Below are 15928 nucleotides of genomic sequence, written 5' to 3'. Positions count from 1 at the left end.
CAGGAATACCCCACTCTGCTGGTACCAGTATACTCCCAAAGGAAGAGACAAAGTCCATCTCTCTCTGCTGTTAGTAAATCTAATTCTTTTGTTTGTTTGTTTGGTTTTTTTTTTGTTTTTTGTTTTTTTGTTTTTTTTTTCGAGTCAGGGTTTCTCTGTGTAGCCCTGGCTGTCCTGGAACTCACTCTGTAGACCAGGCTGGCCTCGAACAGTAAATCTCATTCTTGTCACTTTCGTAATGCAACAGTGGCCACTGAGTATATTTGGCCCTAGAGTGTGAGGATGGTCTGAGCCACCCATTGGGGATCCTGGATGGATCCAGGAGGAAAATGAATGGTAAGTATCTAGGGAAGTAGTCAGTCCCCTCCTCAAGTGGTGACACCAGAGGTTATGCCCAGGACTGCAGAAAGGGTAGGACCCCAGTCACTGTTTATCCGGCCCTTCCCCCATAAACCCAGTGATGGGACCTGACAAGAGTTCTTCACTCTTTTGGAAAAAGGAGCACCAGGGCATAAGGCCACACCACCCAGCAGGTAGGCAGTGACAAACTTGAGGGCTGCAGAGAAGTCCTCAAGGCATTGGGAATGTTTGGGATAGGGGCTGGGCGGTGGCACTAGGGATTATGGTATCATTGCAGTTTGTGGAATCCAGTGTGCCCACAGAGCATGCTCCTGAGTGAAAGCAATCTGTGATACGGAAGAAAAGGATGTGGGAGAGATAAGAGGTGGTCATGATATTTGGCTTAGAGCAATTGACGAGTGGCAAAGAGAGAGAGAGTCTAATAAGACATTGGTCAAATTTGACCCAGGGGGATCACAGCCAACATACTCCAAATGGGTCAGGTAGAACATTATTCAACACCTGGCTATGCAGATGTTAAGGTCTGAAAGAAGAGATGATTTGGCAGAAAGGTGGGACCAGTATCATCTAAAAGGGGTGATATTAGGGATGTGAGGAGCTTTGGACCCCTTGTACCGTGTCTGTACCTAGGGGCTGAGAGAGTGGGGTGTGTACCCTCTGTGTTTTAGTTGTGTCTGATGGGCGGCTGTGTTGAATGCTATGGTAAAGTTGGCCAATGACTCCCATCTCCCATCTGGGGTGCCATGGGTCACTAATTAGAATATAAAAGATCCCCCATTCTGCATAAAAGGTAAAATGCCTTCCTAAACATGCATCATGTCTTCTACAGGTCCAATAAGGGCATCCCCCATACATGTCTGGCCAACATCAACACCAATCACTAGTTTGATCATAGAAAAAGCAAGGGGACCAGTGTTGTAGCAGTTCATTTAGGCGTTATAGGAAATAAGTATCTCCTTTTGGCAACCTGCTGGTGGGCAGTCTTCTGACCTCACCCATGAATGGTCTTGTTAAACTGCTGGGTATAGGCTTCCTGGATCTCAAATCTCCATTGATAAATTCCCTCCCGATGGGTGCAAGCAAGATGAAGTAGAAGGAGAAGAGGTAGGGTGGGACTCAGGGCTTGGCACATGTAGAAGGCCTCCTTCTTCTGAGACTGGAGGCAGGCTGGTCAACCTTGGTATTTTCTGAAACTGAAGAGAACAAGGTCCTGTTGGGGCTGAAAGGTAAAAGGTATGTATCTTGTATCTTGGGATGATGGTATAAAGAAAGGGCTTGAGATGAGAAAGATGAATCTAGTGGGGGAAACCACTGAGCTTAGTGGTGATTGAGCTAGTAAGGATGAGCCTAAAGCATCTGTCCATTTACAAGAGAGAGGAGGACCAAGTGTCGGATGTTGATCAGTTGTACCTGGGCTGCCTTGTATTTGCTCTGTATCCAAGGACAACCTGGAAGTCCTGGCTTTCTTGCCAGCCTCGAAAGTGCTGGGATTACAGTCTTAGGCCTGAATGGCAGTTTAGGCTTTTTACTTAAGTGTTGTAGCTTCATCTGGACTTGAACTCCTGACCCTCACATCCAACTGCAAGCATTAGTATCACAGTCATGTGCTGTCACATGACTCTTTTTCCCCTTTAAGATAATGTCTTGCTATGTAGCCAGAATGGACTCGGTGCTAGGATCACCGGTGTGTGCGACTCCACATGTGGCTTTGGCGTTCAGAGTTTGCAGATTAATTTAAAGGTTTTGTTTTGTCTTATCTGTTGAGACAGGGTTTCTCTGTAGTCCTGGCTGTCCTGGAACTCACTCTGTAGAGCAGGTTGGCCTCAAACTCAGAAATCCACCTGCCTCTGCCTCCCAAGTGCTGGGATCAAAGGCATGTGCCACCACAACCTGGCTGAACTTAAATTTTTAAGTGTTATATAAAATTATCTTTTTCATTTTTACTAAGTACATGTTTATGTATCTGTACGAGTCCCTGTGGGTGCCCACAGAGGTCAGAGGTTAGTGTTTTGGATCCCTTGGAACTGGAATTACAGGCAGTTATGAGCCATCTGGGTTCTTGGAACCAAATTGTTCCTCTGGAAAAGCATCCAGTGCTCTTAACTGCTAAGGCCTGTCTGCAGCTCAAAATGGTCTCATTTTAAATGCTAGCACAGAGTCTGGTTAGATGGATGGCTCAGTAGATGAGAAGACTTGCTGCCAAATCTGACAACCTGAGTTCAGTTCTCTGAATTCACAGCGAGGAAAGGAAGAAACGGATTCCTAAACTGTCCCATGACCTGCTTGCATGCACATACCTGACCCTGGGGATTTCCAGGAAGCCTAGATGGCAGAAGACACTTCCTCTCCGGGGGAGTCTCCTTTTCTCCATTTCTTGTCTGTGATGGACACTGGGACAAAACACCTCAGAGGGGGAGGTTGAACCTACAAACATCTCTCATGGTTCTAGGCACTGATGTGTAAGGTACAGATGTACAATTACTCAGTTCTCCTCATGATCAACCCCTCTCTCATGCTGTACCCACCAGTGCTCTGTGGAGTGTGCCCTGTGGCACTAGGCTCGCGCTGTGTCATGTTGAAGTGATTCCTAAGGGTATTCTTAGCTCTCTTTGCCACAGATACACACACTGGGTCATCACGTCCATAGGTCCCGTGTAAACTTTTACCCTCCTGGGTAAGACCAACCTGTGTGGCTGGGCCAGTGGATGCTACAGGTAGAAGCCAGGTCCCTCGGGCTAGCGCAACACAATTTGGTGAAGACTTATTTTGTTAATAATTAACTCAATTCTGAGTTCACACTAAGACACACATAAATCTCCTTGAGGAACAGAGTGAGCTAAATGCAGATCAGATGTGACTGCATCGAAACTCTTTGTAAAGTTCATAAAGATGGGTTCTGTAGATTGATGGAGAGAAACAGGCTTAGTTAGGATAAGGGTCTGGGGGAGGACCCGGAGCTGGAAAAGGCTCTAGCCACACAAATAGAGCAAAGGTCACCATTCCCAGCACCAGCCTTCTGGGTGCATAGCCGTGTATGCATCCCTTCCCTTGAAGGAACAATCAGTGTTTTTAACATTCCCAGGGCTACATCCTCAGCCTGCCTTTCAGGTTCTAGAAAGCACTGTGAGGTTGTGACCATAGGCTTCTCCTGGATGCTTACATTCTCCTAACACCAGTCCTTGGTTTTTTTTTTTTTTTTTTTGAGAGACAGTCTCACATAGCCTAGGTTCATCTCAAACCACCACATGGGTGAATCTGACCTTACACTATCTCACTATGTAGCTTTGTCTGTCTGTACTAAAACTTACTCTGTAGACCAGGCTGGCCCCAGACTCACAGAGATCCTCCTGCCTCTACTTCCTAAGTGCTTAGATCAAAAGGCACGCACCTTCATTTCTCTGCATGTCCGCACTTACCCAAATGTGAACCTGTTGTACTTGGTTACAGTGTAGCATTTGACACAGCAGGAGCATGTTCCAGGTCCTGGATTTCACCTCCTTCATCCCCCTCCCAAACAAACAACAACCAGCAAGCCGGGCATGATGGAGCATTCCTGTGGTCCCAGCACTTGGAGGGAAGGTCGGAGGAGCAGGAATCAAGAGTAGCTTTGCCTACATCGTGAGTTCAAGGCCAGCCTTGGGACAGAGTGTGGCAGTTTGTCTTGTGCCCTGTCAACATACAGTGAGATAAGTCCTTCGCATCTAATGGTCACAGACCCCCATTTCTGAGTTAGATAAAATATGGGCCATAATGTGCACACTATCTTCAGTGTCTACGAAGCCAAGGTGTTAGCATGGTGATGCTGAAGGCTCAGCTCCTATAGAGGAAAGTTACATTCTATAGGTCACAGGTAAAACAGCTTCAACCAAATAGAGAGAGAGAGAGAGAGAGAGAGAGAGAGAGAGAGAGAGAGAGAGAGAGAGAGAGAAAGAACAGAATACAGTGTGAGAATACAGACCTGTTATCCAATAGTTGGGAGTCAGAGGTAAAAGGATTGAAGTATTGTCACAAGTTCAGGGCCATCCTGGTCTACATAGCAAGTTCCAGCTCAGTTGGGACTACAAAGTGGGACCCTGCCTCAAAAAATACCAGGAGTTGGGAAGAATAAATCCTAGAAAACTATCAAGAATGTAAAAGTTTGTGTTGGTGTCTATAAAGCAGGTGTTGACTAGGATCAAAGAGATGGGAGGCAGTTGGTTCAAGGCACGACCACCAGGCTGTCTCAGCATTTCACTGAGGGGGACAAGAAACAAAGAATCTGGGCCTATAACTGTGCCTCCAAGGCTGCTGTGGGTGATAATACAGGCGAGGAGTGATGGACGGTAGGAGGCACCATTCACAGTGCTGACTTTATAGGCTGGCTGCTGTGTGTGTAACAAACCCACAGAATTCTCTTTCCTCCTTTTTGACACTCATGCCTGTCCCCCTGCAGCAGGTATTTCTGGGTGTCTACTGTCAGATAGGCCCTTGGTGGGCCCGGAGGGCACAGTAGTAAGCAACAGTTCAGAATGTCCTCAAACAGCCTTTGTCCTGACGTGAGGCAAGCATTAAAGGAGTGATAGGAGAGATGTGATAGTTCACACAGTCTCACCTAGCATTCGTAAAGTCCTGCATCCAAGGTAGAGGTGTCTGAAAACAGGAGGATTCAGAAGTTCAAGGGCATCCTCATGGCTCAGTGGTTAAGAGCACTGACTGCTCTTCTGAAGGTCCTGAGTTCAAATTCCAGCAACCACATGGTGGCTCACAACCATGTGTAATGAGGTCGGATGCCTTCTTCTGGGATGTCTCAAGACAGCTACAGTATACTTAAATATATAATAAATAAATGAAAAAAATTTTTAAAAAAGGCAAGTACTACTATGTCTGGCTTGAATTTTTCGTTCATTTGTTTGTTTAATTTAACCTTTTTCTGTGCAGGGGTGCTTTGACTGAATGTGTGAACACTGAATCCCCTGGAACTGGGGCTGCAGAAGGTTGTTAGCCACCATGCAGGTGCTGGGAACTGAGCCTGGAACCTCTAGAAGAGCAGACAGCGCTCTAACCACTGAGCCTACAGCTGTGTTTTTAAGGCAGCTCCCAGAGCCATGAAGACATCTTAGCGTGCTTTTCCATATTGCTCGTCTGAAACTGCTTTGAACCATAGGAAGAAATAGGATATACAAAACTCACAAACATATGTGTACACAAACACACATGCTCCTCTCTCCAAACACATAAACCCACATGCCAAACTCACAAACATGTCCAACTCTTGCCGCTTAGATGCACGCACACACACCAGCCCACGTTGACATGCCCAGGCACACACTGGACACATAGACACAACCAACCTGCACAAAGAAAAACCCCCACAGACACACAGCAAGAGAACCTCCCGCGGCCTTTCCTGGCTGCCTGCACTGTCGGCAGCCTCTTGGCTTGATTGTCCCCAGAGACGTGGGTGAGGGGAGATGTGGTGAGTGGCTAACAAGAAGTGAAACCTCACTGACAGGAAGTGAAACAGCTCACGGGCTTTTCTGGTACATCTGACATAGCTGTTGGGATCCTAAGCAAATAGTTGTCGTGGCTGGGGCTGCCCTGTCTAACGGCCCTGGGCTGCTGTTTGAGTGGAGCCCAGCTGTGCTTGGGCTCCATTTCCTTGAGTTTCTGCCCAGGGGGGGCAGGTGGGAGACCCAGTGGGAGAAAGAGGCCCACAGGAATCCCTCATAGCCACAGATGTGCGGGGCACCACCTTTCTCCTTGGTCTGTAACGTGCTGTCTAGAGTCCCATGAGTCTTCATACAAAGAGGAAGAATCATGGCCAGAAATGAAGGACTATAGTAAGAAGCATCCAAAGGATTCTGCTTCACAGCTGACAGTCTGGTTTTGATAAAAAACTTTTGTCTGTCAAGCTCAGAAAAGTCCCCAGGTGCTAGGGCACAAATGTGTGGGTCTTGACGATATCTTACGCTTGGTGGCCTGTGATTTACGTTGCTAGTGAGAGAGGGACAGAGCTTGGACCAGCGAGTGGGCGGGTAGGATGGGAGCATGAGGTCACTGCCCTCTTGCCCTGCAGAGTTCAGTTTGCAGGCCAATACTGTAGTCTGTCGAGAGATTTAGGGGTGTAATGACGTAGAAAGTGTTCTTCAAACGTCTTGGCCTTTAGTGGAGCATGGTGGCTTCCGTCTCCTGAAATCACCTCCCTAAGAAGCTGAGGCAGGGGTATCACTATCACTGTAAGTTTGAGGCCAAACTGTGCTGTGCCCTGGGTTCCAGGTTAGCCTGCCCATGCAGTGAGACTCAGTCTCAAAGAAACAAACATAATAAAAATCAACTCAGCTCCTGGGTTGGGGTTTGGCTCAGATTGAACATTTGTCTAGCATGCACCTCTGAGTTTATGCCTAGCACCACAAGTGAATGGATTAAGGAATGGATAAGTAAATAAAAGATCGGTGGACTATAGCCCTGTGATAACTATAACACTAAGTTCTTAAATTTTCCTCTTGCCGTCTACTGTAACCGAGTAATTAAATTCCAGAGGTGGAAAGGATCTTGGAGGCCAATGGTTACACAACTTTCTACTTTTGCTCCAGTTTTATTCCTCAACCTTGTTTACCTAAGACTTATCTCAACAGGGCTGGTGAGATGGCTCAGTAGGTAAGAGCACCCGACTGCTCTTCCGAAGGTCCAGAGTTCAAATCCCAGCAACCACATGGTGACTCACAACCATCCGTAACAAGATCTGACTCCCTCTTCTGGAGTGTCTGAGGACAGCTACAGTGTACTTACATATAATAAATAAATAAATCTAAAAAAAAAAAAAAAAAGAAAAATTAAGACTTATCTCAACAAGATTTGAATTAATTTTTTATTTAAAATTCAGCAAAAACAAAGGAGCCATGGCTAAAACACATTTTAACCCAAGCTCTCACTGGGAACAGTGGTACAATCTTTGATCCCAGCACCTGGGAAGCAGAGGATGTCTGTGAGTTCAAGGCCAGCATGATCAACACAGAGAGACCCAGGAGAGCCAGGAATATAGAAAGAGGCCCTGTCTCAAAAACAAACCAAATCGAACTCTCTCTCTGGGTTTGGATGTAGTTCAGGGGCAGAAAATGCCTTTAATTTAAGTGAGACCCTGTCTTTAGTTTCCATACCGAGTACAAACATGCGCTGTATGAATATGTGATTTTTTTAATTTTATTTTAGATTTTGATTGTGTGTTGTTGTTGCTGTTTTAGAGTGTAACAGAGGAGTCTTGTTGTATTATCCTACCTAGGTTTGTACCACCCAGCCACCCAGCCTCCTCATAGCTGCAATTCTAGGCCTGTGCCACTAGATCGGGCTCACATTTTCAAACTGTGGTAGACCCCATTCAGTAAGCTCTAGAGTCCATCTCCAGCACCGTGAAAACCTCAAACAAAACTCAACTACTTATACGTTAAAATGATTCACATTCTTCTGTGAATTGTCTAAAATCATATAGAGTGTCCTGGTGGAAATACACCACATGTGGCAAACGAAGTGCTATCAAGTCACCCTCTGCACGGGAGAGCGTGCCAGGCAAAAGCTCAGTAGCTCTGAAGCACAATCCTGGCCTTAGAGGACACTTAAAAACAAATCGATACCAGGCTTTATTTTATTATTTATTTATTTATTTATTTATTTATTTTTGTTTTTTGAGACAGGGTTTCTCTGTTTAGCCCTGGCTGTCCTGGAACTCACTTTGTAGACAAGGCTGGCCTCGAACTCAGAAATCCGCCTGCCTCTGCCTCCCAAATGCTGGGATTAAAGGTATGCGCTACCACCGCCTGGCTCAGGTTTTATTTAATATAGAAAACAGACAAACAAAGAAACAAAATCCCTAGCAATGATTAGGCACCTAGAAACATTTAAACAATAGTTTAGAAAATTAGGCCCAATAACTTGGTAGCCTACAGGGTTGGATTTTTAAATTTATTTTTTATTGTTTTGTTTTGCTTCGGTTTTTGTCTTGTTTTGATGTTTTGTTTTACGGAGGTGGAGTTCTCTATAAAACTCAGGACTCTGCATAGACATAGCCCCAGCTGTCTGGGAGCTCCGTATGTAGACATGTGTCTGCCGTCTGTCTCCCTGAGTAATGGGACTGAAGGTGTGAGTCACCATGTCCAGTTCACATTTTTAGTTTTTGAAAGCTCCTCCTCATTCTGGGGGGAGTGATGTGTGCATGTATGTGTGTATGCATATGTATGTGTATGTGTATGCACATGTATTGTATGTGTGCATGTGTGTATGTGTACATGTGTATGTGCATATGTGTATTGTATGTGTGCATGTGTACATGTGTATGTGCATGTATGTGCATGTGTATATATGTATATTCTATGTGTGTGCATGTGTGTATGTGTACATGTGTATGTGTGCATGTGTATGTGCATGTGTGTGTACGTGTGTTGTATGTATGTGCATGTGTTTATGTGTACATGTGTATGCATGTGTGTTGTATGTGTGTGTGCATGTGTATTTATGTGTACTGTATGAGTGTGCACGTGTGTGCTCATGTGTAGTGTGTGTGTTGCTGGTCATTCCCCAGGACCTGAGGCACACAGGCAATGCTCTACAGCCTCCTCTCTTCCTTTTTGATGACTTCCTGTTTCTTTTTGTTAGACTTGTTGTCTTCTCTTATTTCTCTGAGGATGCTGATTATATTTTTTTCTGGAATTTTCTTTAATTTCTTTCATTATATCTACACTCTCAACATGGTGGGAAGCATGTCCAGGCAGACACACTATCAGAAGAGCTGAGAGTTCTACATCGAAATCTGAAGGCAGCCAGGAGGGGACTCTCCTGTAGGCCGCCAGGAGGAGGCTCTAGATCACACCGGCCAGACTTGAGCGCTCTCTCTCTCTCTGTCTCTCTCTGTCTCTCTGTCTCTGTCTCTCTCTGTCTCTCTCTGTCTCTCTCTGTCTCTCTCTCTCTGTCTCTGTCTCTCTGTCTCTGTCTCTCTGTCTCTGTCTCTCTCTTTCTCTCTCTCTCTCTCACACACACACACACACACACACATCTATGTATCTATCTATCCATCTATCTATCTATCTATCTATCTATCAGACCTCAAACCCTGTCCCCACTGTGACACACTTTCTCCAACAGGCCACAACTCTTCCAATAAGCCCTCACCTGCTAACAGTGCCACCATAGCTGGCCTAATGGCTTAGACTTAGCCACCGAGGAGGCTGAATCAGTAGGTGTGAAAGCTCAGCACAGCCTGGGCAATTTAATGGAGAATTTGTCTCAAAATCGGCTGGTGAGATGGCTCAGTGGTTAAGAGCACTTGGTCTGCTTCTAAGGGACCTGGGTTGGAGTCTTAGTACCAACATGATAGCTCATAACCATCTGTCATTCCCGTTCCAGGGGATCCCATGCCCTCTGCCGGCCTCTGAGGGTACTGCATGAGCATGGTGCACAAACATACATGCAGAGAAAGCATACATGTTAAATAAATTAGGGTTAGAGAGATGGTTCAACAGTTCAGAACACTGACTGTTCTTCCAGAGGTCTTGAGTTCAAGTCCCAGCAACTACAGGGTGGTTCTCAGCCATCTGTAATGGGATCTGATGCCCTCTTCTGGTGTGTCTGAAGATAACTACAGAGTACTCATATGCATAAAATAAATAAATAGATCTTTTAAAAAAGATGATGCCACATATGGTAACGTTCAAGCAAATAAACAAATAAATAGATAATATACAATTGCAGAAGATATTACTTAAGATTTTTAACCAAAATGGGAAGGAGCTTGGGCTCAGAAGTTGAGTGCGCATACAGCTTTCCAAGGCCATGAGTTCAAATCATTATACTGAAAGGGAGGTACACTGTAAAAGTGTAGCCTTTATGTGGGAGACACCTACATACGTACCTTTACTTGGAGGTCTTTTCTCCAGAGTCTCAGAGAAGAACCCTTCCTTAGCATGCCAAGTGGTTCTCTGAGAATAGTCAGGAAAAAGAAAACCAGGACTTGGCTTTCGTTACGTTTCCTGTTCCTGTCATGAAATATTCTGATAGAAGTAACCTGAAGGGGAAGGATTTGTTTAGGCTCACAGTCTGAGGCTGCAGCCCAGTTCAGTGAATCCAACCAAGGCAGTAGCTCACAAGGGTGTCTGCAGGCTTGTCGCCCAGATGATCGAAGATCCTGCCAAGTCAGCCTTCGACGATAATCATGGCTCTGCTGAGGGTGGAAGCCTTGTGCTCATCCATAGAGCTTTTAGCTCGGTGAACTCTAATGCACTCCCTTTCCGTTTTAGCCCATTGAGTCCCCATGGGAGCAGCTTCTCTCCCAGGCATTCACACGGTGGTGGGTGATTGGTCCATTCATCCTGTCAGCCAGCTCTGTTCTCACGGCTGGGCTGTATAACCCTCCATCAGCTCCAGCACACGTATGGATGAAGCACGGCATCGTCTCACAGTGGGTGGGAAGTATCTGTGGTGTGGGTCGGTGCTGCGGGTGACCGGTAGGTAGTCCTACAAAAGGCCAAGGGGACCGTTGTGCCCGTTAAAAACACTAAGACCACTGTTGCCAGGGAGACTCACTAGTCCCCACCCACGTCCCCTTCCTTCAGGCCAAGCACTTCAGGGCCTAGCTAGGTAGCTCTGGCTAGAGTGGGACTATGACGTCCATGCTGGCCTTAAGCTTGTGGTGATCCTCCTGCCTCAGACACCTGAGTGTTAGTGAAATAGACCCTTTCCTCCCCAAATTGCTTTAGGCCATGGGGGTTCATCACAGCAACAGTACCCTAATTAAGACATCGTCATCATCATCATCATCATCATTATTATTATTATTATTATTATTATTATTATTATTATTATTATTTCGCTCTATGTAGCCCTGGCTGCCCTGGAACTTGCTCTGTAGACCAGGCTGACCTTGAACTCAGAGAATCACCGGTGTCTACATCATAAGTGCTGGGACTAAAGGCGTGTGCTACTACAGCTGGACCTCTAATCCTTCCTTTAACTTTACTTATCTACTGATTTACCTGAGACAGTCTCTGTTATTTGTCTGTCGATTTGTTTAATTTAATTTTATTATTATTATTTTTTTCTTTTTGAGACGGGGTTTCTCTGTGTAGCCCTGGCTGTCCTGGAACTCACTCTGTAGACCAGGCTGGCCTCGAACTCAGAAATCTGCCTGCTTCTGCCTCCCAATGCTGGGATTAAAGGCATGTGCCACCACTGCCTGGCCCTGTTGGGTCTTTTAATTTATTTGTGTCAGGTATTCTGTCACAGCCACGAGAAGACTGGGAAATTTACTGACAACTGGGGACAAAACATTGAAATCCAGGCATGGACACACACACACACACACACACACACACACACACACACACGCACACACACGCGTGCACACACACATGCGCGCGCGCACACACACACACACACGGTGTGCACACACACACACGCGCACACACACACACACACGCGCGCGCGCGCGCACACACACACACACACACACACACACACACACACACAGGAGGCAGTCAGGATTTGGGGGTTGTACTTAGCTCCATAGTAAGTTTGAGGCAAGTGCGAGCTGCATGAGATCCTGTCCCAGCAAAACAACAACAAAAGCATTGAGTCCTGAAACACGGTGACCCAGGACCTGAAAACTTGATTATCCCTTTGTAACTGCCTCACAACCCTTTCTCCTGGGCCTCGACACAGTAGAATGCCAGCATGTGCATCTGCTGCCCTTTGTTTCTGTCAGAGTTAATTACACAGACAAGGGCCCTTTGTTCTGATTAGCCAGTCTTGTTGGACTGGGAAATCGAGCTCCCACCAACGGGTTAAGACTTGGCTACCAACTACTTCAGAGATAAAAGATGTCTTTACCATTGGTGACCGCATTTGCTAGCCAGGCTTGGGTTCGGGCTCACTCTTTATGCTAAGAACGAACTTGCTCCATGGAACCACTTTTGCCTGTGTGTCTTGTGTGACACCAAGATTATTCATTCCCAACACATACGATGGAGTGCCCAGAAGCTGAACAGCCATCTCTATGAATGTCACATAATTATAATCCTGTGTAGCTAAATGGCCAGTGCTGGGCTGGGGGTGTAGCTCAGGCTAGTACCTGGGTGCTATTCCCAGTACCCCAAAGTAAATAAATTAATCCAGTTTCAAAATAAGTGCTTGCAACTTACAAGGATTGGGAGGGTCTGTCTGTCAGTCAGAGGGCAGTTTGGGAGAGTCAGCTCTTATCTTTGACCATGTGAGTTTCAGTGACCGAATTCAAGTATCTTTATCTGTTCTCTCTCTCTCTCTCTCTCTCTCTCTCTCTCTCTCTCTCTCTCTCTCTCTCTCTCTCTCTCTCCAGACAGGGTCTCACCATGTAGCCTTGGCTAGCCTGGAAGTTGCTCTGCAGACCCTGAATTCGTAGAGATCTGTCTACTTCTGTCTTCTGGTACTGTGATGAAAAGCATGTGCTGCCTTGCCCAATACATCCTCTACATCCTCTCCTCCCCCCCCCCCCCTTGGTTTTCAAGACAGATTTCTCTGTGTGTAGCCCTGGATCCCTGGATGTCCTAGACCTCACTCTCTAAACCAGGCTGGTCTTGAACTCACAGAGATCTACCAGCCGTTGCCTCCCAAATACTGAGATGAAAGGGGTGTGCCACCACCACCAAGCCCCTTTTAATATGTTATAATGAGATTAAAATAAAAACTGGAGGCTCGGCCCAAGAAATAGTGCTACCTACTGAAGTAGGAACTTAAAGGTTCTTTGGAAAGTCAGTTGGATGGTGTATGGCTAGGGGCAAACACGTGAAGGAATGTTTAGCTGAAGCAGATACAGGAGAGAGGATGTTCTGTTAAAGCAATCAAATGAAAGGATTTTTTGATGAAAGATTCTTGGCTAAGGACACGCATGTATTGTCTGCCTTACATTGTGTAGTTGAGCTGCATTTGTCAGGGCTCCATATAGAGAAACATGCCCCCTTCTGATCTGGCAAGCTCATGCTTGCTATCTTCTCCCCCACCTTCCCAGGTGGACCTTCCTGTGATTACTTGAAAGTGTTCATTCCAGTCCACCCTACCTCCCACTGTCCTTGGGCCCTCCTGATGACCTGCTTCCTACCCGGAGGTCAAGGAGTGCTCTATGCACCCTCCCAGCACAGCCAGCCGGGACTCCACTATTCCACTTTGCTGGTCTTGCTGACCTGGGCCACAGGCAGTCATTCAACAGTTGGGATGACCACAGGACCCTGTCAACAATCCAGGCTATTCCTTGGTACTTTTAGGGGCTCACATGATCTATGTGCTGCCTGTCTCACATCCTAGGAAGTTCCCTCAGACATCCATTACTCCCTGCTTCCTGCCCCTCAAGCCTAGAAGATGTGTCCATCTTGCCCATTATAGAAGCAGAGGGCAAGTCCCTCCAGTCCCTCCAACACCCACGTCCATCCCTGCGTGCTTCCCTCGGTCTTGGAGAATCTTCTCAAGGACATTTTCACTCCCCAGGTAATGGCGTGACCTCTTCTTTTCCCCAAGTGTTATCTTTATCTTCTCAAGTTTTCATCTTGTTATTTATTTTATCATTTTTTGCTGTGGAAGATTAAATCCAAGGCCTTGAGTATGCTAAGCATGATGCTACATGTTCATAACATTGGCCTTTAAAAATGAACTGTCCCTTCTCTGGATCAGGAGCCAGGCATGTTTAATTAGACCCCTCCTTAATCATGCTAGGACGCAGAGGGGTTCTCCTCAAAGCTTTGGTTTATTATTAATAACTTAGAGCAATTTAGGGTTTCAGCCTACTTCTTCTCAGTCCTATCAGCACACGGGAATGGAAGTGTCCTCTGCTAGTCTCCAAAGGGTCAACCATGATCCTTAGGGAGTACTGTCTATCTCCCTGTTACTGGTGGCCACAGCCTGGGCCAGGTGGTTCCAGGTTCTTGGTATTTTATTAAAGAACTGAAATAAAGACCCACAGAGTTGAAAAATGGCAAAGAAACTTTATTCAAAAGCAAGTGATAGTACAGATTAGAAGTATGGTGTGGAGCAGGCGGTGGTGGCAAACACCTTTAATCCCTGCAGTTGGGGTGCAGAAGCAGGTAGATCTCTAAACTGAAGCCAGCCTGGACTACAGATGAAATTCCAGGACAGCTAGGTCTACACCAAGAAACCATGTTTCAAAAAACCAGAAACAAAACAAAACAAAAAAAATGAAATGTGTTGCTAAGAGTTAACAATGGGTCCCAAGAGTGAGCAAGCCTCAAGGGCCTCTCTCTATGGTCGTGGCTTCTCTCTGTAGGGAGTGTGATGGGGAGTGGCTTGGTTACTAGCACTGTATGTGTGTGGTTTTCTGTTTTGATTGACAGTTTTGAAGTCATACAATCTTTTCACTGCTAACATTATCCCTTTCCAAGATGCATTTTATTCTAATCATATGCATGCCCAGTTATGCACAATCATGGTAAATAGGGCATTTTTCCCTAAAAGTCAATTCAGAGGATATACTTTGTCTTATTGTGCATGTATCCCAAATGGTTCAAGCTGTATCTATGTCCATGGCATAGATGTGTTCCAGGATGTGTTTGAATAGAAACAGGACATTATCTAGGGTTGCTAAGAAGAGTAACTTATTTCCATTGTTTAAAGCAGGTACACCCTTCAGCCTGATGTAGATAGGGAACCTGGTTGGTTGCTAAGTGCATTGTTAGGAGTTGGTATGTGCAGAGCTCAAGCCAAGGATAGCCTCAGGTTGCTAAGATATTCCCTATGCTTGCTGGCCTCAGACCCAGTGAGAAAGCTTCCCCGTTGGAATCCATTCAGCTCATGTGACAAGCTACATAACATAATATGTTCATCCCCAAAGATCCCAGTCTCCTATAAGTCTGCCTGCCTCTTTGACCCAGGAAAAGTCTGATTAAAAAAAAAAATCAGCATTATATCTTTCCGGGTTAAATCAAGTACCTTGGTTAAGCGATGGAATGCCTCAATCTCACTCGGAGTCCTGTCAAAACATGGCAGCTCTTCCCTTAGCTGTATTAGATCTTTTTATGGCGAAAGGAACCAGTATTTAGATAGAGCCAGATTCTCCGTCTCCTGCAGAGGGAGTGCAGTTGGTTTGGGGACAAGCAGAGGAATAAGCAACCAGAGAAACGATTGGATAAAGAGGATGGGGTTTTACAGGGGAGGCTGGCAGACGAGCCTCTACCCCTTTATCTATAGGAGAGGTCTGGTTCTCCATAGCTGGGGCTTACTTTTGTTGACCACTACCGTTGGTAGAGCTGTGTCAAGTTTTTCCTCTGAGAAAGTTTAGGGTCATCCCATAAGGGAAAAGGCCTGTCCTTAGCTGCCTTGGGCCTCTGACAGAACAGATCTACCCTGGGTAATCTTAGAGTTAATACTTTCTTTAGAAACAGGTCTCTCTTTTTAGCTTGTAGCCATGCCAAGCTGGTATAGAAAAATACTAAGCATCTTCCCTTCAAGATCTGAAGACCAACGGGGCGTGGTGGCGCACGCCTTTGATCCCAGCACTTGGGAGGCAGAGGCAGGCGGATTTCTGAGTTCGAGGCCAGCCTGGTCTACAAAGTGAGTTCCAGGACAG

The 15928-nt window shown here is 46.0% G+C and overlaps 1 protein-coding gene across 1 annotated transcript in view; it reads right to left on the bottom strand.

Moving 5' to 3' along the window:
- Nucleotides 1-1272: 1272 nt before the first annotated feature.
- The window catches only part of LOC110316900, a 19396-nt gene continuing 4740 nt past the window's right edge, over nucleotides 1273-15928 (bottom strand). Inside the window, exons 3-5 of the mRNA XM_021191253.1 lie at nucleotides 10238-10390; nucleotides 4952-4989; nucleotides 1273-1579 (exon numbers count right to left, since the gene is read on the bottom strand). Of these exons, the coding sequence (XP_021046912.1) occupies nucleotides 1477-1579; nucleotides 4952-4989; nucleotides 10238-10390 (294 nt within the window). The 3' untranslated portion in view covers nucleotides 1273-1476. The remainder of the gene's footprint in view (nucleotides 1580-4951; nucleotides 4990-10237; nucleotides 10391-15928) is intronic.

The sequence above is a fragment of the Mus pahari genome, chromosome 2, assembly GCF_900095145.1.
Source record: "Mus pahari chromosome 2, PAHARI_EIJ_v1.1, whole genome shotgun sequence".
In the NCBI taxonomy this organism is placed as follows: Eukaryota; Metazoa; Chordata; class Mammalia; order Rodentia; family Muridae; genus Mus; species Mus pahari.
This window is presented reverse-complemented; position numbering and strand designations above follow the sequence as displayed.